Below are 19,843 nucleotides of genomic sequence, written 5' to 3' on the forward strand. Positions count from 1 at the left end.
TTAGCACAGTGGTAGTGCCACACAATACGATGGAGGGTATCCTCAATGTGAAGGCGGGATTTCGTCTCCACAATGACTACGCAGTGGTCACTCCTACCGATACTGTCGGACAGATGCATCTGTGGCAGGCAGGTTTGTGAGGATGAGGTTCAATGTTTTTCCCTCTTGTTGGTTCCCTCACCACCTGCTGCAGACCCAGTCTAGCAGCTATGTCATTTAGGACTCGACCGGCTTGTTCAACAGCGGTGCTACCGAGCCACTCTTGGTGATGGACATTGAAGTTCCCCATCCAGAGTACATTCTGCGCCCTTGCCGGGCTCAGTGCTTCCTCCAGTTTAACATCAGTGGTAAGGAAGGTTTTAGAAACAATAATCAAGGGGAAAAAAGGCTGAGTTAATTAAGGATAGCCAGCGTGGATTTGTAAAAGGCAGATCATGCTTGATTAATATAATTGAATTTTTTGAGGAGGTAACAGAGAAGTTTGATGGAAGGGAATGTGGTGGATGTTGTCGAAATGGGTTTTAAGAACGTATTTGACAAAGTACTACATAAAAAGCTGATTAGCAAAATTGAGGTTCCTGGAAGAGGTCAGTGTCAGCTTGTAGAAAAAAATTGGCTTAAGGACAGAAAACAGCAAGTTGGGGTAAATGGTTGTTTTTCAGACTGGGAAATAGGTGTTCTGAAAGAGTCACTTCTAGGACCACAGTTTTTTTTATATTAAAAATAAAATAACTTGGATGTTGGAGTACAGAGGATAAATTTTCAAAATTTGCCAGTGATACCAAACTTAGAGGTTTGAAAACAGTAAGGATGATACCAATCAACTGTAATAGGACAATGATATGCTAGCAGAATGAACAGACAAGTGGCAGATAGAATTTAATACAGAGAAGTGAGAGATGATGCATTCTGGCGGAGGAGATAAGTAGATCCAATATCGACTTAATGGCCAGTTCTAAAGTGTGTGGGGGGACAGAGGGACTTGGGAGTGCAAGTGCATAAAAAGTGGCAGGATTTATCGAGTAATTAGCAAAACATAGGATCTTGGGCTTCAGAAATAGAAATACTGAGTACGAGAGTTGGGAAGTTATGATGAACTTTTAAAAAGATCTGGTTATGTCACAACTAGAATACTGTATTCTGTTCTGGTCACCACACTTTAGGGCTCAGATGTAGGGTTCGGGGGGATTTACCAGAATAGGTCCAGCAATGAGTGGTTTTTAGCCACAGTTAGGTTGGAGAATCTGGTGTTGTCTCTTTATAGCAAAGGAGGTTGAGAGGAGATTTGATAGAGGTGTACAAGATTTTGACTGGTTTTGATAAGGTAGAAAAAGAAAAGTTGTTCCTAAAGGCTGGTTAACAATGACTAGAGGACGCAAAATTAAGGTTTTGAGCAAGAGATGTGGGTGGAATGTGAGGAAGAACTTTTAAATGCAGTGAGTGGCAATGCTTTGGAACTTGCTGCCTATGAGGGTGGAGGAACTGTGGATAATTAATGCATTCAAAAGGAAATTGGATGAGCACTTGAGGGAAGATTGCAGGGCTACAGGAGTAGACCTGTGGAATGGGAATGATTGATTACAGAGAGCTGGCATGGACTAGATAGGTCGAATGGCCTCCTTCCATGCTCTAATAATTCCATGACTAGAAGACATGCAGGGTGCTTCAGAGAAAGCAGTTATTTTTCTTGCAAATTAAAGTGAGCATGTTGGAACAGCACAGTAGGTCAGTGACAGAAATTATTATGGATCACCAGGACAAGCATAGGAAACAGCTAACTCAACAAATAAAAACATCATTGGTCAATGTGGGACATGTGGTTTTAATTACATCAAGTCAAAATGGAATAAGGGAAATGATCTGAAAGGTCAGTTTACAGTAGGACTGCTTCTTGACACAAGGGACTGGATTTTCAATCTGGAAACAAGGTTCCAATGCCCAGATCATTTCCTGTCCTGGCATCCCAACACTTTGCCAATGATGGGACGTGATTTTAAAATGCAAAGCTGACACGGGAACTAACTTGATGGTGAATTAACAGCACCCTCCCTTGAGGCTTGAACGGATGTAATCTCTTAGGAAAGAGATGTGTTGTTCCGTCCATGCGGAAGAAGAAATCTACCAAGAGAGGCCAAGTGGGCATGGTGGATGCGGCCACAGAGATCAGCAGCTGGGGGGCGTCACTAAGAGAATGTGGATGCAGTGTAGAAGGTACTTCAATAATCTGCTAAGGTCTGGAAAGGTTAGTGGCAAGTGACACCTAAGTAACAGGTCTCTAACCGAATACACCAGCATACATTCAAACTGAACAGACTGAGTGCCCACAGATGTTCTTGACAGTGTCAGATAAAGTGGCCAGTTGTATCACTGAGATGGTAGCAACCTGCTATTTCTGGGGTGCAATTGAGAAGTGGGCATCACTGAGGAATGCAACATCATATGTGACTGTCATGCTGGAATAGCTGAGAGCGGGCAGCCTTCTCATAAATCTTTCTCTCTTCATCCAGTAGAAAAGGGTGAATAATTCCAGAGAGATGTCTTGAATTGGTGGTGGTTTGCCACAGCTCCACACTGACCCCAATGGAGGAGGCAGCACTGGAGATCACAAGGGTGCCATCAAGTCAAGCCATGGGTGTTGTTGAGATGGGCAGTGCTCAAGAGCAGGGTCATCTGATAGCTCAATCTACAGGTGATGGGCATGGATGTTATTCCTGCCTAATGCACGCTGTTGCTGGACAACTGCTGTCATGTATTTGGCTGATTGTCATGATGTACCTGCTGAGCAGGCTGAGTTCTCCTCACCACCTTCTTGCGTTTTCCAACAGGGCCAGTTGTGGAGGGAGGGCAGGATATCAAATCCCAGTTGTCACTGGCCTCCTCAGTGGGGATATGTGCCAGAGATGTACCAGCACAGTCATATCATTCCTCCATACCTTCTGCCAGCACAGACAAACTCACCTCAATAAGGCTTCAATCTAGTTTGGAATGGGAAGCACAAGGTGAACCACATTGCAGGAGGGTGAAAGAGACTCAGCTGTGGGAAATTCCCATTGGGACAAAAGATGGACACAGCCATATTCAGCTGGACAGCGATGATGAGCCCTGGGTGTCACAAACAAGGAGGGTTTTTCTGAAGAGTCAAAGACAGACAAGTTCCCAAAATGTCACAAATCCCTAAGGCATTGCGAAGTCATGGGAAAACAATGGATGAGTCCATGCAGTGCACATGTTTTGTGATGACTTAGGATTTTGAGCACATGAGCTCCTCCACTGAGAGTGGCAAAGTGCTTGGAGAGCCATATTCTGAGTGGATGCAGGAGCAGCATGCTGACGTGCACAGAAAGGTTCTGTAGCATTGACTGCTAAGTGTGGATGATGGTGCACAGACATTTGGAGTAGATGCCAATTGCATCTAAGATGGTGGCCTCATCCAGCATTCATGACAGAACTTGAGACAGTAGAAGATGAGGACACCGGCTTCGTCCCTTGCCTCCTTGGCCCCTCTGGCATCCAAGCAGCAAAGCCCAGTGATAAAGAATGCCACTGCAATGACACAGGCACAGCAGCCTGTGGAGATGCACATACCTGTGGAGCTCCACGAGGACAGAAGATACAGGCATCTCGGCTGCAAGCAGAGGCAAAGTGCAGGCTGTTTCCACCTCATCCTCAGCCACAAGGGGGGCATCCCATGGAAGTGGACAGAAACACAAGGCACCATGTCATTAAATGCACTTTAAGGGTCATCTGGGTGATGTTTTCTCAGTTTTTTATTCTCTTATGAGATTTGAGCATCGCTGGCAAGAATTTGCTGCTCATCTCTAATTGCCCATGAGAAGGGGTGGTGCAGCGTTACAGTCCTTGTGCTGTACGTACATCTACAGTGTTATTAGGGAGTGCCAGGGTTTTGACCCAGTGACAATGAAGGAACAGTGATACTTTTCCAAGTTAGGATAGAGTGTGGGTTGGGGGGTTTGTGGGGGCAGTGGAGCAGGTACTTGTAGGCAGCGGTGTTCTCATGTATCTGCTGCCCTTGTTCTTCTAAGTGGGAGAGGTCTCAGGTTTGGAAGGTGCTCTTGAAGGAGCCTTGGTGGATTTGTGCAGTGCATCTTGTAGATGCTACCCACTGCTGCCGCTGTGCATTGGTGGTGTGGTAGTGGAGGGAGTGCCAATCAAGTGAGCTGCTTTGTCCTGGATGGTGTAGAGCTTCTGGAATTTTGTTGGAGCCGCACTCTTCCAGGCAAGTGGAGAGTATTCCATCACACTCCTTATGCTTTGTAGACAGTGGACAGACTTTTGGGGGTGGGGGGGTGTCAGTTGGTGAGTTATTTGCTGCAGAATTCCCAGCCTCTGACCTGTTCTTGTAGCCACAGTATTTAGACGCTGATCCAGTTAGGTTTATGGTCAATGGTAACTCCCAGTGTGTTGATAGTGGGGGGTTCAGCAATGATAATGCCATTGAATGTCAAAGGGAAATGGTTAGATTCACTCTTGTTGAACATGGTCATTGTCTGGCACTTGTGAGATGCAAATGTTACTTGCCACTTATCAGCCCAAACCCGAAATGTTGTCTAGTCTTTCTGCTTCAGTATCTGAGGAGTCACGAAAGGTGCTGAACACAAATCACCAGCAAACTTCCCTACTTCTGACTTTATGATGGAGGGAAGGTCATTGATGGTTGGTGTCCTGGGGCTGAGATGATTGGCCTCGGCAACCACAACCATCTTCCTTTGGGCTAGGAATGACTCCAACCAGTGGAGAATCAAGACCAGCCTCCGCACCGCTCCCCCCCGCCCCCCCCCCCACCAACCACACCCAATACCTTGAATTCAATTTGGCTCGGGTTCCTTGTTGTCATACTTGATCAAATTCTGCCTTGATGCAAAGGGCAGTCACTCTCATCTCACCTTGAATTCTGCTCTTTTGTCCATGTCTCGACCAAGGTTGTAATGGGTCCAGGAGCCAGACGGCCCTGCTGAAACCCAAACGGAGCATCAGTGAGCAAGTTAATGCTGTGTATGAGCTTCTTGATCGCACTTTTGATGACACCTTGTATCACTTTTCTGATGATTAAGAGCAGATTGATGGGGTGGTAGCTGGCCAGTTGGGTTTGACCTGCTTTTTGTGGATTGGACATACCTGGGCAATTTTCCACATTGTCACGTAGAGAGTTGCCAGTATTGTAGCTGCACTGGAACAGCTTGGCTAGGGCGGTATCCAGTAGTTTCAGCTGTTTCTTGATATTATGTGGAGTGAATCAAATTGGCTGAAGACGAGCATCTGTGATGCTGGGGATATCAGGAAACGGCTGGGATGGATCATTGACTTGGTACCTCTGGCTGAAGATAGCTGCAAATGCTTCAAGCTTGTCTTTTGCACTGACATCCTGGGCTCCCCCATCATTGAGAATGGGGATATTTGTAGATCCACCTCTTTCAATTTGTTGTTTAACATGGCTGGATGTGAAAGGACTACAGAACATTGATTTGATTCGTTGGTTGTGGAATTGCTTCAATCTGTCTATTGCATGCTGCTCTCCTGTTTTGCATCCATGTAACCATACATTGCAGCTTCAACAAGTTGGCATCACATTTTTACGTGTGCCTGGTGCTGCTCCTAGCATGCTCTCCTGCAGTTTCATTGAACCAGGGTTGATCCCCCAGCTTGATGGTAATGTTAGCATGAAGGATATGCCGGGCCATGAGGTACAGATGGTGGTTGAATATAATTTGGCTGCTGCTGATCACTCACAGCGCCTCATGGATGCTCAATTTTGAACCGCTAGGTCTGTTCTGCATCTATCCCATTTAGTATGGTGGTAGCGGCACACATCATCATGGACGGCATCCTCAGTGTGAAGACGGGACTTCGTCTCCACAAGGACTATGTGGTGGTCACTTTTAACAGCACTGCCATGGACAGATGCATCTGCAACAACGTTGGTGATGGTGAGGCCAAGTAGGTTTTTTCCTCACCACCTGTCATAGGCTCAGTCTGGCAGATATGTCTTCCAGGAGTCAGCCAGCTCGGTCAGTAAGCAGTGCTACTGAGCCACTCCTGGTGATTGGCATTGAAATCCCCCACCTAGAGTACATTATGTGTCCTTGCTACCCTCAGCGGTGGTTCAACATGGACAAGTACTGACTCATCAGTTGAGGGAGGGGGTAGGTGACAACCAGCAGATTTTCTTGCAGATGTTTGGCCTGACGCCATGAGACTTATTGGGCCTTGAGTGTTATAATTGCTTGATGTTAAAGGGGAGATGGAGTTAAGGAGTTGGGGTGTGGGAGGGTTGGAGGTTACTGGTTTCCTGCATTGCCATTGTGTGTGTTAAGGAGATTGCTGGCGGTGGAGGCTGCATTTTCAACTTACATGATTGGCAATGGGATTATTCACACGTGTGTACTTGTTGTAAAATCTCTTGCTCTGATGAAAGGTGAGTCATATGTCCGAAGGGCTGGCAGTCAATCAAGTGAAATGTTGCTGAATTAGTCTGGCTCTCGTGCTAGTCTATGCTAGCCCACCTATTGCCATAATATCTGGGATGGCCTCAGTAGACTTCCTCCAATGCCTGAGGACCAGGCTCGTCTGGTCGCCCCTTCATTTTCTTCTTTCGAGGGAGAGTGGTGTTCCAGGTCCACCTCTTCATCCAACTCCAGACCTCTTTGCAACCTCCTGTTTCGTAACATGCGGCAGACGACTGAAATGCGAATCAACCTGGTTGGCCCACCTGACTAATCAAGGCAATGAAAGTGCCTCTTCAAGATTTTGGTTGTCTGCCCAATGCAGGTATGTTTTAGTAGATGGCTCTGGTTGCGGCAACTCTCTGCACTATGTCTGTATACAGGGCAGGCATGAGGAGCCATCTCTTCAGGGAATAATCCCTATCCCTCAGCAGTCCTCACAGAGTCTGGATGCTGGCCTGAAGAACTGCAGTACCTGGGAGTCCTGAAGGATAAAGGCATCATGACAGCTGCTCAATGTGTGATTCCTGTGGTCACAGACCCGCTGGACATTCATTGGGTGGAAACCTTTTTTGTTCAGTAATCTGGTTAGCTGGTCTGCTGGTGCCTTGATGGCTACATGAGTACAACTGATGACCTCGCTGGACCTGAAGAAAACTACTGCTAACAGCAAACCCCAATGCCCTCTGTGCCCACGCTGGCCCCTTGGTTTCAAAATTGATGTAGTCCTCTTCCCTTTGGAAGAGAGCACCTGTAGCCTCCCTGATGGTGTGATGAGCTACTGACTGCAAGATGCCATCCAGGTCTGTAGCTATACCCTGGAATGACCCAGATACATGAATATTCAGCACCACGGTGACCATAACAGCTACAGGTAGATAGGGGCCTCAAGCCATCAGGTCATTGTGGACCAGAGCACAAAAGACTGAGACCACTTGCCTGGGTAGAATCACGGAAAATTTATGGCACAGAGAAAGGCCACTTGGCCCATTGTGTCTGTGCCAGCCGAAAAAAGAGCAGTCCAGACTAATCCAATTTTCCAGCATTTAGTCTGTAGTCCTGCAGGTTACAGCACTTGAGATGCATATCCAGACACATTTTAAATGAGTTGAAGGTTTCTGCCTCTACTATCCTTTCAGGCAGTGAGTTCCAGACCCCAACAATGCTCTAGGTGAAAAGATTTTCCCTCATCTCCCCTCTCATCTTTCTACTTTAAATCTATGCTCCCTAGTCACTGATCTCTCTGCTAAAGTAAATAGGTCCTTCCCATCCATTCTATCCAGGTCCCTTGCAATTTTGTACACCTCAATTAAATCTCCCCTCAGCCTCCTCTGTTCCAAGGAGAACAACCCCAGCCTATCCAATCTTTCCTCATAGCTGCAATTTTCAAGTCCTGGTAACATAGGTGCAGTCTTCTATGACACAGGCACTCTGTCATTTGCAAGTGGCCAGCTCTTGGGATGTCTTGGGTTGCGCCATCTTTCCCTTGCAGCCCTTCACTGTGCTCCTCTGGCCTCCTCCTGACTAGGAAGGTGCCACTGCTTAAGCTCCTCCTCGGTACTCTGTCCAATGTTAGAGTAGCCTGCTCCCATCTTGATTCCTTTACCTGCCATTCATTTGTTCACCAGGGCTTCCTTTACCACAAATCCAAGCCTCTCAGTACCAGCAATGGCAACTCTGTGCCACTAGTTGAGCAGCTGAGCTGAAATCCCAGTTTCTCACAACCATTGAAGAATGCATCCATTACCACTCATGGCTCCCTGCTATGTTCACAATAGCTGCACCCTAACATGTCCCAGACCCTCTCTTTTCCTTGTGCTTCCCAAATGAAAATAGAAAGTTACTGCTCCAAAGACTGTTAATGAGCTCCACAATCAGCTCAATCTGTTAATTAGGGGCATGCGGGCTGTTGGTTCCGTTCACCGCCCCGCCCCCACCCTTTTGAAAATAAGGTTACATTCCGGAGATGGCGAGAATCAGTGCTGCCATCCAAGATAGCAATATTCAATGCATGATTTCTCCTAACCTCGCCCTCACCGGGTTTTGAAAATCCAGCCAAGATGTCTAAAGAGACAGGGGTGGGGGGTGGGGGGAATGATACTCAATTTAATATTTAAATTGTTGTCCACTGATTTTGGAAAATAGAATTATTGGAGCAACTAAGCACCAATGATGACATCACCAAACGAAGCATGATAAAATGGCAGTTTTCTAAAAAAAACATTATTTAAAGTTGAGTGCGCTAAAATGGCTGGACTAAAATTATGAAGGGAAAGAGAAAACAAAATGGCATGTTTTTAAAGAGTATTTTAAAATCTCCAAATTAAGTAGATACCACATAGGAAATTAAAGTCTTCACCGAAATGGCTAAATAAGTGACAATTTCCAATGCCATTTTAAAAGGCAAAGAACCTGAACTTCAGTTTCCACCTTCCCTATCAGTATCCTGTCACAAAATAAATCCACTTCACCTATCATGCCAGTCTTCATTAAAATCCAGACCCCGGAACAATAGATTCAAAATCCTCTTCTGAATTGCTTCTAATGCATTTACATCCTTTCTTAAATAATAAGATGAAAATTGTACACAGTACTCCAGGGGCAGAATTTTCCCCCCCGTCAGGGAGGGAAGTTCAGGAGCGGGCACACCTCTGATCGGGGGCACGCCGCCATTTTATGTGGGCAAGCCAATTAAGGCCTGACCAGCATGACGTCTGCAAGGAAGCACTATGTGCTCCCTGTGAGGATGGGGGGGTGGGGGGATTCCCTGAGCCAAGAGTATGCTCTTTCGCATATGCGCAGGAAAGAGCGCACTCATCCCCCTGATGCTAAGTGCCTCAGGGAGATCAGCTCCATATTAAAAAATGTTAAAAACAAAAAAAAAATTCCCTGACATGTTCCCTCATGTGACGCTGTCAAATGAGTTGGGACATGTCCATCACTTTTAGTTACACTTTAATTAAATTTTTAAAAACTCACATAAAACCTCTTCCGCCGTGGATAAGGTTTCATGCTTTTTCCAATGCTCTTAAGGTTGAACGGGTAGGTCTGCTAATTAGTTTAACTACTTTGTCAATGACAGGTCAGTGGGCGCACAGTTGATTTGGCTGAGCCCCCACCGACCTGAAAATTGAAATGAGGCATCATTTTACGCGTCAGCAAGCGGGCCCCACCCCCTGACCAGGAAATCCTGGCCCAGATGTGGTCTCACCAATGCCCTGTACAACTGCAGCAAAATATCCCTACTTTATATCCCATTCTCCTTGCAATGAATGACAACATCCTATTTGCCTTCCTAATCACTTACTGTACTTGCATACTAACATTGTTGAACCTATAACTGAAAATTCAAACCAAGCTACTCCTATCTCACCAATGAACAAAAGAAGTCTAGCTCAACAAATTTGAAAGTAAATTATTTGATGTAAGCTCGTATAGTGTTGCAGGAAATCATCTCAAATCAACTAAATAACGTAAACTGCAAATATCCTGATTCAGGAACCAAATGGGCAACTGTAAATCCACTTTAACTTAATTTAAATGTTCAGAGAGCAGGGATTCCCTCCTTCCTGGTCTTTATACATTTGGATTTCTAGCTTTTGGGAAAAAGCTTTACCCATGCATGCACAGGTGTCAGACAGGAACCAAGCAATGTAAATAGAGATCTGCCTATCTGGAATTGCAGCTACTGGTTTCAGGGTGCATTTGTAGCATTAATGCAAGGAGTTTCATTTTGTGTCACTGCTGTAGTTATGAAGTATGTGATGCCTGAATATGGGAACAAAATGAAGTAAGGGGGGGTGCGGAGAGAGAGGCAGGGGCGCACGAGAGAGAGGGGGAGGAAGACACAGCCGAATGTTACGGTAGGCAGGTGGTGAATGCCCAGCTGCCCATCCCAGAGGGAAACGTGAAGCAGCTGACACAATTATTTTCCATTTGTACTTATTTTGAGGGGCGGGCTTTGAATCCAGTAAAAAGGGCACCAAGTCTTATAGGTTTCCTAAAAAACTAAATTAAAGCTTTATTAAATATAAAAAATTATTTTGAAGCACATATATAGGTTTACAAATTACTACTATGATAACACCTTGCTCCCCTGATTAATCTAACTCCCAGTTACACCCCTGTTAAGGCAACAATAAGACATTTAGATTTTAAGAAACCCAGTCAAAGTAATACACAACACCCTGGACAATTGATTTCAAAGTGAGTTTTTCTCAGCTTCCGTTCCTTGTAGACAGCAGCTTGAGGCTTAGTTGCTGGAGGCTTTTCACACTTGTTAGATCTTAGAATGCCTTTCCTTGCACACAGCCTTCTCTCCTTCATACAAATTTTCCCCTTTGAATGCAAATTCACACACACACTCCTAGACACATGCATTGGCACACACATACACTCACGCGCATGCTCTCACGCACTCTTGCGGACGTTGTTTCACCATGTCATTGGACTTCACCTCTCCAATATTTAAAATCTATCATAGTACTAATTTTCCAGTTAGCTTTGGGAAAAATAAACACACTTTCTTAACTTCACCTGGCTAGGTGAAACATTTCACCCCTTCTTTTGAATTCAATCTAGTCTGGTTTATTTAAAAATGCAAATGTTTCCTTTACACCTCACATTCTAAAACTTCCCCCATGTTTACCTAGTTAACAGTTTAAACCTAGCTTATCTTCTGATACATCAAAGCCTTCAGCCAAGCTGCCTTTAATTCAATTAAGTCACATACACAACCCTCCCCCCCCTCAACTATTACACTACTTTACAATAAATTCCACCATAATGAAAACCAGATGGCAGAGAGAGAGATAGACAGAGACAGCCGGACGGGTGGGGAGAGAGCAAGTGAGAGCGAGAGAGAGAGAGAGCAAGAGAGACAGAGACAGAGCAAAAGAGAGAGAGAGAGAGAGAGCAAGATAGAGAGAGAGAGAGAGCAAGATAGAGAGAGAGAGAGAGAGAGCAAGATAGAGAGAGAGAGAGAGAGAGCAAGATAGAGAGAGAGAGAGAGAGAGCAAGATAGAGAGAGAGAGAGAGCGCGAGATCCTGGGGGAGTGATCTGATTGCACATGCCCTCACCTGTCAAGCTCTGACCTTTTAAAATTTAAATGGTGTTAGGGCTGGGTGTTAAATCTCTGTTACAGATGGCTAGTTTCCATACTTATAGAATTCAGTTTAATATTTTATTTCATTTTCTAATAGTGATATTTTCCTTTACTGTTCTTTATTTATGTTGCTGCATTTTCATTATTAATTCATATTCTGTAACCAATTTGTACAGCACACTTTTTGTGTTAACAATGAACATGCGTCCTTGCATCACATGAACCATTTAAATGCACCATTTCCTTGACCACAAATACAACTGCTGTCAAATATTAGCTCCCCTTCACTATGATGTACAACAGATCCAATTTACAAGGGTGATGTACGAAATCTGACTTGAATTTATTAGTCTAACCATATTGAAATTAATTGTGAAGCTTTTAACCAGCACCCATTGCATTCTCCTGTACACTCATACCTGAACTGAATGTTAACGAGATGAGGCTGAGATCCATCTGACTGCCAATATGTTTCCAGGTTATCATCACGTAACTGATCCACACCAAAACCTGTTAAAGCAATTAAAGTACCTCAGTTTGTCACACATTTTGCTTAATGGTGTCAAATGCTTCAATATGTTCCATTGATGCCTGCTTGTAAGAACAGTCAAATGTTACACTTTGAGCTTTAGCAGCAACGTCTTTTAACTTTCATTCTTGACTTGATACATTTGTATATTTTGTAAAATTTACCACATCACAGACTGCAGATATTCATCAAGAACAGGCAAGTTTGTAAGGGACTTCAGATAATACAATTTCAAACTCAATTTGAGTCGAGAATATTTTACAATCCCCCACCATTTAAAACCTCCATTTTAAAAAAGACAGTTGCTTAAGCAGACAAAAAGCGCTAACAATTTGCATGAACATGAATGTTAAAATTGCCAGTTACAGCATCTTAGATACTACGTATATTTTGGGCAGAAACAGTTGTGCTTGCTGTGGTATTGAGAGAGTACGGTACATGTGAAAACATATATCTATTTTATCCATTAGCTTTTTTAACGTATACATAAAATAGTCAGGGAACTACATACAGGTAGACACCAGACTCCCTTTGCAACACCCTTTTTTTTAAGGGCACAGAGAGTGGGGAGACTTCATTTTAAAAAGAGCGTGGATGGCGGGGAGACATCATTTAAAAATGAGTGCGGAGAGTGGGGAAGACTTCATTTTAAAAAAAAGAACAAGGAGAGCGAGGAGATTTCATTTAAAGAAAGCAAAGAGAGCGGGGAGACTGCATTTTAAAAAAGAGCGAAGAGGGCAGGGAGATTTCATTTAAAAAAAGAGCGAGGAGAGTGAGGAGATTTCATTTTAAAAAGTGAGGAGAGACTTCATTTTAAAAAAGAGCAGGGAGATTTCATTTTAAAAAAAAGAGCAAGGAGAGCAGGGAGACTTCATTTTAAAAAAGAGTGAAGAGGGCAGGGAGATTTCATCTAAAAAGAGCAAAGAGAGTGGGGAGATTTCATTTTTTAAAAAATGCTAAGAGGGCAGGGAGATTTCATTTAAAAAAAGAGCGAGGAGAGTGGAGAGATCTCATTTTCAAAAAAGTGAGGAGAGACTTCATTTAAAAAAGAGCAGGGAGATTTTATTTTTTAAAAAAAGAGCAAGAACAGCAGGGAGACTTCATTTTAAAAAGAGCAGGGAGATTTCATGCGAGACCAGTTGTGGAGTTATGTCACGAATCACAGGGAAAGCAGCTGATTGACGAGTAGAATCAGTGTGTATTTCTAGTCTTTAAAGAAAAAGTAAGGTCTTTAGTTTGTGTTTAGGTTTCTAGTATTTTTTTTCTATTTCTTAAAAATAGCTTGTTAAGGGTAAGGTTAATACTGGTGTAAAATAAATTAATTAAAATAAATTGTAAAGAACTGGGGATTCTTCAAGTGTAAAGAGCAGGGATACTGGTATAATTGATTAATAAATTAAATAAAATAGAATAGTGATGGCAGGATGGGTGATGTGTTGCTGCTGCAGCAGCACATGGGAGCTGCTGGACACCAAGGTGATCCAAAGCGAACACATCTGTACTAAGTGTTTGCAGCTCGAGGAACTTTGGATCCAAGTTGAGGAGCTGGAGTCCAAGCTGCAGACATTGCACCACATCAGGGAGGGGGAAAGTTACCTGGACACTTTGCTCCAGGACGCAGTCACACCCCTCAGATTAGGTAATTCAAATTTGGTCTGTGATCAGGGACAGAACGGTGTGACTGCAGGTGTGACAGGTCTGGGGGGGAAGCCAGTGGGTAGCGTTCGAGGAGCCGGGTCCCCTGCAACTGTCCAACAGTTACAAGATTCTTACAAGCTGTGTGGACAAGAGCAGGGGCTGCAGGGAAGATGAGCGAACTGACCACAGCACTGTGGTACATGGAGCCATCCAAGTGGGGGGAGGGAATTAGAAACGTAGTACTGGTAGGGGACAGTATAACTATGGAATAGATATTGTTCTCTGTAGCCGTGAGTGAGAATCCCGAAGGATGTGTTGCCTGTCCAGTGCCAGGGTTAAGGACATCTCCTCAGGGCTGGAGGGGAACTTGGAGTGGGAGGGGAGGGATCCAGTTGTTGTCCTCCATGTTGGTACCAGTGACATTGATGGGACTAGAAAGGAAGTTGCGCTGAAAGAATTTGAAGAGTTTGGAGCTAAACTTAAAAGCAGAATCTCCAAGGTAATAATCCCAGGGTTGCTACCTGAGCCACAGGCAAACTGAAATAGGGTAAATAAAGTCAATTAGTTAAACGTGCGGCTCAAAGGTTGGCATGGGAGGAATGGGTTTCAGCTCATGGGACACTGGCACCAATACTGCGGTAGAAGGGAGTTGTTCTGGTGGGATGGGCTTCACTTGAACCATGCTGGGGCCAATGTCCTGGCAAATCAAACAACTAGGGCTGTAGAGTGGGCTTTAAGCGAAATGGAGGGGGGGGGGGGCGGGTTCTGGGGAGCAGATAGGATATGTAGGCTTACAAAGCAAAAGGATATGGCGGCATTGCAAGGCAGCTATTTAGGTAATGATACACAGAGTGTGGCAGGAAGGGACAGAGTGTACAAACATTTAAAAAAAACAGCTGCAAATCGGGTCAAAGGGGGAAAAAGAATGGTAAAAAGGCAAAATTAATGGCTCTTCACTTAAATGCACGTAATATTCAGAACAAAATAAATGAATTAATGGCACAAATAGAGGTTACTGGGTATGATCTTATAGCCATAATAGGGACATGGTTAAAAGGAGATTAAAGCTGGGAACTGAATATTCAGGGGTATGTGACGTTTCAAAAGGGCAGTGGGTAGCTTTGTTAGTATGAGATGGAATAAGTACGATAGCAAGAAATGATCTTGGATTGGAGAATGTAGAATCCATATGGGCAGAGGTAAGAAAAAACAAGGGGAGGAAAATACTGGTGGGAGTAGTCTATAGGCCCCCTAACAGTAGCTATACTGTAGGACAGAATAAATCAGGAGATAATGAGGGCATGTAAAAAAAGGCAGTACATTAATCATGGGTGACTTTAATCTTTTTGTAGATTGGGAAAATCAAATTGGCAGAGGTAGCCACGAGCAAGTAGTCAGAGTGTAGTCAGGACAGTTTCCTAGAACAATATGTTGTGGATCCAACCAGGGATCAGGCTATTTTGGATCTGGTAATGTGTAATGAGGCAGGTTTAATAAATGATCTCAGTGTAAAAGATCCCCTAGGCAACAGTGACCATAACATGGTAGAATTTAGCATTCAGTTTGAGAGTGAAAATCTTGGGTCAGAAACAACTGTGCTAAACTTAAATAAGGGTAATTACAAAGGAATGAGGGCAGAGTTGGCTGGAGTGGACTGGGAAAGAGTTTAGCAGAAAAGATGGTTGATGAACAATGGCAGACATTTAAGAAAATAGTTCATGACTCTCAGCAAAGATATATCCCAGCGAGGAAGAATGATTCTAGGAAGGGGATAAACCAACCATGGTTAATCAAGGAAGTTAAGGATAGCATCAAGTTGAAAGAAAAAGACAATGTGGCAAAGATTCATAGTAAGCCAGAGGACTGGAAAAGTTTTAAAAACTAACAAAGATGACCAAAAAATAATAAAAAGGGAGAAAATAACATTTGAGGGTAAACTAGCAAGTAAGATAAAACAGACAGTAAGAGCTTCCTTAAATATATAAAAAGGAAGAGAAAGGCCAATGTGAACAAAGGCCCCTTAGAGAATGAGGCTGGGGAAATAATAATGGGGAACCAGGAAATGGCAGACAAGCTGAATAAATACTTTACATTAGTCTTCACAGTAGAAGACACTAATAGCATGCCAAAAATACTAAATAATCAAAGGACAAAAGCTGGGGCAGAAATAAATACAATAATTATCACTGGAGAAAATGTACTAGGGAAACTAATGGGGCTAACGGCATATAAATCCCTTGGGCCTAATGGGTCGCATCCTAGGATATTCAAGGAAGTAACTACAGAGATAGTGGATGCCCTGGTAGTAATCTTCCAAGAATCCTTAGATTCTGGAAAAGTCCTAGAGGATTGGAAAACTGCCAATGTAACACCCTTATTCAAAAAGGGAGAGAGACAAAAAACAAGGAACTATAGGCCAGTTAGCTTAACATTGTCATTGGGAAAACGTTAGAGTCTATTATAAAGGATGTAATAGCAGAGCATTTAGAAATGCATAATATAATCAAGCAGAGTCAGCATGGTTTCATGCCTGACAAATTTATTAAAATTCTTTGAGGAGGTAACGCGCAGGATAAAGGGGAACCAGTACATGTAATATATTTGGATTTCCAAAAGGTGTTCGATAAAGTACAGCACATAAGGTTACTTAATAAGAGCCCATGACGTTGGGGGTAGTATATTAGTATGGATTGAAGAGGATTGGCTAACTAACAAAAGACAGAGTTGGGATAAGGGGGGCATTTTCAGGATGGCAACCTGTAACGAGTGGAATGCCACAGGGATCAGTGCTGGTGCCACAATTATTTACAATATATATTAATGACTTGGATGAGGGAAGTGAATGTAAAATCGCCAAGTTTGCCAGTAACACCAAAATAGGTGGGAAGGCAAGCAGTGAGGATGACACAAAGAGTCTACAGAGGGATATAGACAGGTTAAGTGAGTCGGCTAAAACTTGGCAGATGGAATAGAATGTAGTAAAATGTGAGGTTGTGCACTTTGGCAGGAAGAATAGAGGAGCTGAATATTATTTAAATGGAGAAAGACTGTAGAAGGCTGCAGCACACAGGGATTTGGGGGTCCTCGTGCATGAATCACAAAAAGTTAGCATACAAGTTCAGCAGGTAATAAGGAAGACAAGTGGAATGTTGGCCTTTATTTTAAAGGGAATGGAGTATAAAAATAGGGAAGTTTTGCTAAAACTATACAAGGCACTAGATAGACCACATCTAGAATACTGTGAACAGTTTTGGTCCCCTTATCTAAGGAAAGATATACTGGCATTGGAGGCAGTCGAAAGAAAGTTCACTAGGTTCATCGCAGGAATGGAGGGATTTTCTTATGAGGAGAGGCTAAGTAGATTGGGCCTGTACTTAATGGAGTTTAGAAGAATGAGAGGCAACCTTATTGAAACATATAAGATTCTTAGGGGGCTTGACAGGGTAGAAGCTGAAAGGTTGTTTCCCCTTGTGAAAGAGTCTAGGGCCAGAGGGCATAATCTCAGAGTAAGGGGTCGCCCATTTAAGGCAGAGATGGGGAGGAATTTCTTCTCTCAGAGGATAGTCAATCTGTTGAATTCTTTACTGAAGAGGGCTGTAGAGGCTGGGTCATTAAGTATATTCAAGGCTGAGATCAACAGATTTTTAATCAGTAAGGGAATCATGGGTTATGGGGAAAAGGCAGGAAAGTGGAGTTGAGGATTATCAGATCAGCCATGAGCTCACTGAGCAGACTCAATGGGTCAAATGGCCCAGTTCTGCACCTACATCTTATGGTCTATCTGTAACATGCCAGAAAATAAAAAGAGTGCAAAATAACCCAAAAAAATATCTGTTAAAGGTCCAATTTCTAATCTGATGTTATGCCCGATGTTGAAGTCAGTTCCTCCATTCTGGTAAAAAGAGCATGCCTGTTGCTGATCAGATTATGAAACATCGCTATTTAACACTTGTCGTTGAAAACAAATTAATTATTGCTCATTTAATTTGTTATGAGTTCCTATGCAATTTGGCTGTTTTTGCCTGCACAATGAGGAGAAAACTTTAAAGGTAATTTGTTTGACGTGAAGAACTTTAAATGTCTTGAGGATGTAATACAACATTATTTGATGCAAGTTCTTTCTTCATCCTACTAAGCTTGAGTTGGATTGGAATTAATTCGAACAAGAAACAAATGAAAATTTAAGTGGTTTTATAAAGTCCACAACCAATCTACAGAGATACCTGGTTTACAAGAGGATAGGGACCAAACAGCCTGTGAGCCTATCTCTCGCACGGTACCAGTTCTTTCCAGCTGCTTTGGATCTTCTCCAGGTGGTGTTTTACTTGGGGTGGTCATTTTTCTTTACTTTTGGTCTGCATGCAATATTCAACAAAATTATAATTGAAAGACAGTTGTTTAAAACAAAAAGATTTCAGATTAACTTTTTTTTATACAAATGCAAATAAGATATTCATATAAATCAAACATGAGATATATATATTATACTGTTTTTATAATATCATCAGGGATATGGAACTTCACTTAAATGGGGATGAGAAAACTGGGGTTGTTCTTATTGGGACAGAGAAAGTTATGACTAACTTTAATTGAGGTGTTCAAATCAAGAAGGGTATCGATTAGGTAAATAAAGGGAAACTATGTTTGGTTACCGACCCTTCTGCCATCAGAGGACACCGATTTAACTTAATTAGCAAAAAACGGGATAGAAGGTTTGTAGCCCCAGCAAAAAACAATTCTGCTGGTGGTCAAGGGGTTGAAATATTGAAGCATAAATGCTGCTACCTGCAAAGAGTCTCAAGATATTGTATGACTGAAGGTCTCCACAAGAATTCTTGGTTAACATTTTGAGATGGGCATCTCAGTGATTTTTGTTCATTTACTTCTGCAAATAAGAATTGAGAAAGCATCTTCTGTTCCTGCCAGAAGTGCAGCTAAGATTTAGATTTTTAGAAGAAGGATGATGAATGTAATAGATAGTGAAGAGTTTGTGGTTTTAGGTTAGGGTTTTATGTTTTGAGAAAATTAAAAATTATGAATACATTCCCTAACCAGTGTGGAACAGACTACAGATACACTTGGCAACAGTTATTTTAAAATGTGTCGTGAGGTTATTAAATCCCAGCTCCAAGAATGAGAGGTAGAGGGAGGATACAGATCACTGTACTCCTCATAAGATGTGAATACTGCCCCCGAGATGCCTTTTGGTCTCTCCATTTCTTTTCTTTACTGTTTTCCCTTAGTGATTCTTGCAACACATTTTTTTTTATATTTGTTCATGGCATGTGGGTGTCACTGTTTGGCCAGCATTTATTGCCCATCCCTAATGGCCCTCGAGAAGGTGGTGGTGAGCTGCCTTCTTGAACTGTTACAGTCCATGAGGTGTAGGTACACCCACAGTGTTGTTAGGAAGAAAGTTCCAGGATTTTAAGCTAGGTATTGTAGATCAATCACAGTAAAGAAACATTTATACTGGCAAGAAAGAAAGCAAAATACTGTGGATGCTGGAAATCTAAAATAAAATAGAAAATGCTGAAAGTACTCAGCAGGTCTGGCAGCATCTGTGGACAGAGTAAGAATGACACCAGGCTTTGATACCATTATAAAGAGGAGTGACTAACTACATTATTCCCATTAAGCCAAGAGGGGGTGAAAAAAGAGGGTACGCTTGGTTTCACTATTGGCTGTAACACATCATTATGATGACATAATTATCATAATAAAGGTTTCATGTTTATTTGTACCAAATCTTCATTTTAAGCGTTCATTTCTTGAGCATTTATGGCCAGCTCCCCCATACAATTTCTACACCCAGCTGAGTCCCTCCGGTAAAACATTTGCCCACGCTGATTTACATTACTGGGTTAAACATTAGTAAGGTTATTTTCTCAAAACTAAGAATGCCATAGCCAATCAGTGAAACTCTTAATATATACACACTTTTTGATAACATGGTGTCCCTTGCTGCTATTCCGCGATTATGAAGTAAATTTTAGTTACGAACTTTTGTCAATTATGAATTTTGTGTTACGTTTGATAACACAGAACTTGAGTATTGCTGAAAAAAGAGACATTTTTTGTCAAAGCTTTTCATCTTGCACTCATCAGGA

At 42.7% G+C, this 19,843-nt stretch overlaps 1 protein-coding gene across 3 annotated transcripts in view; it reads right to left on the reverse strand.

Annotated features, from left to right (window-relative positions):
• The window catches only part of anapc10 (anaphase promoting complex subunit 10), a 63,758-nt gene that overhangs the window by 23,963 nt on the left and 19,952 nt on the right, over nucleotides 1-19,843 (reverse strand). For all 3 annotated transcript variants that reach the window (XM_041185529.1, XM_041185538.1, XM_041185548.1), the window contains exons 2-3: nucleotides 17,957-18,088; nucleotides 11,986-12,076 (exon numbers count right to left, since the gene is read on the reverse strand). In XM_041185529.1, the coding sequence (XP_041041463.1) occupies nucleotides 11,986-12,076; nucleotides 17,957-18,071 (206 nt within the window). In that variant the 5' untranslated portion in view covers nucleotides 18,072-18,088. The remainder of the gene's footprint in view (nucleotides 1-11,985; nucleotides 12,077-17,956; nucleotides 18,089-19,843) is intronic.

Source organism: Carcharodon carcharias, chromosome 1 (assembly GCF_017639515.1).
Source record: "Carcharodon carcharias isolate sCarCar2 chromosome 1, sCarCar2.pri, whole genome shotgun sequence".
NCBI lineage: Eukaryota > Metazoa > Chordata > Chondrichthyes > Lamniformes > Lamnidae > Carcharodon > Carcharodon carcharias.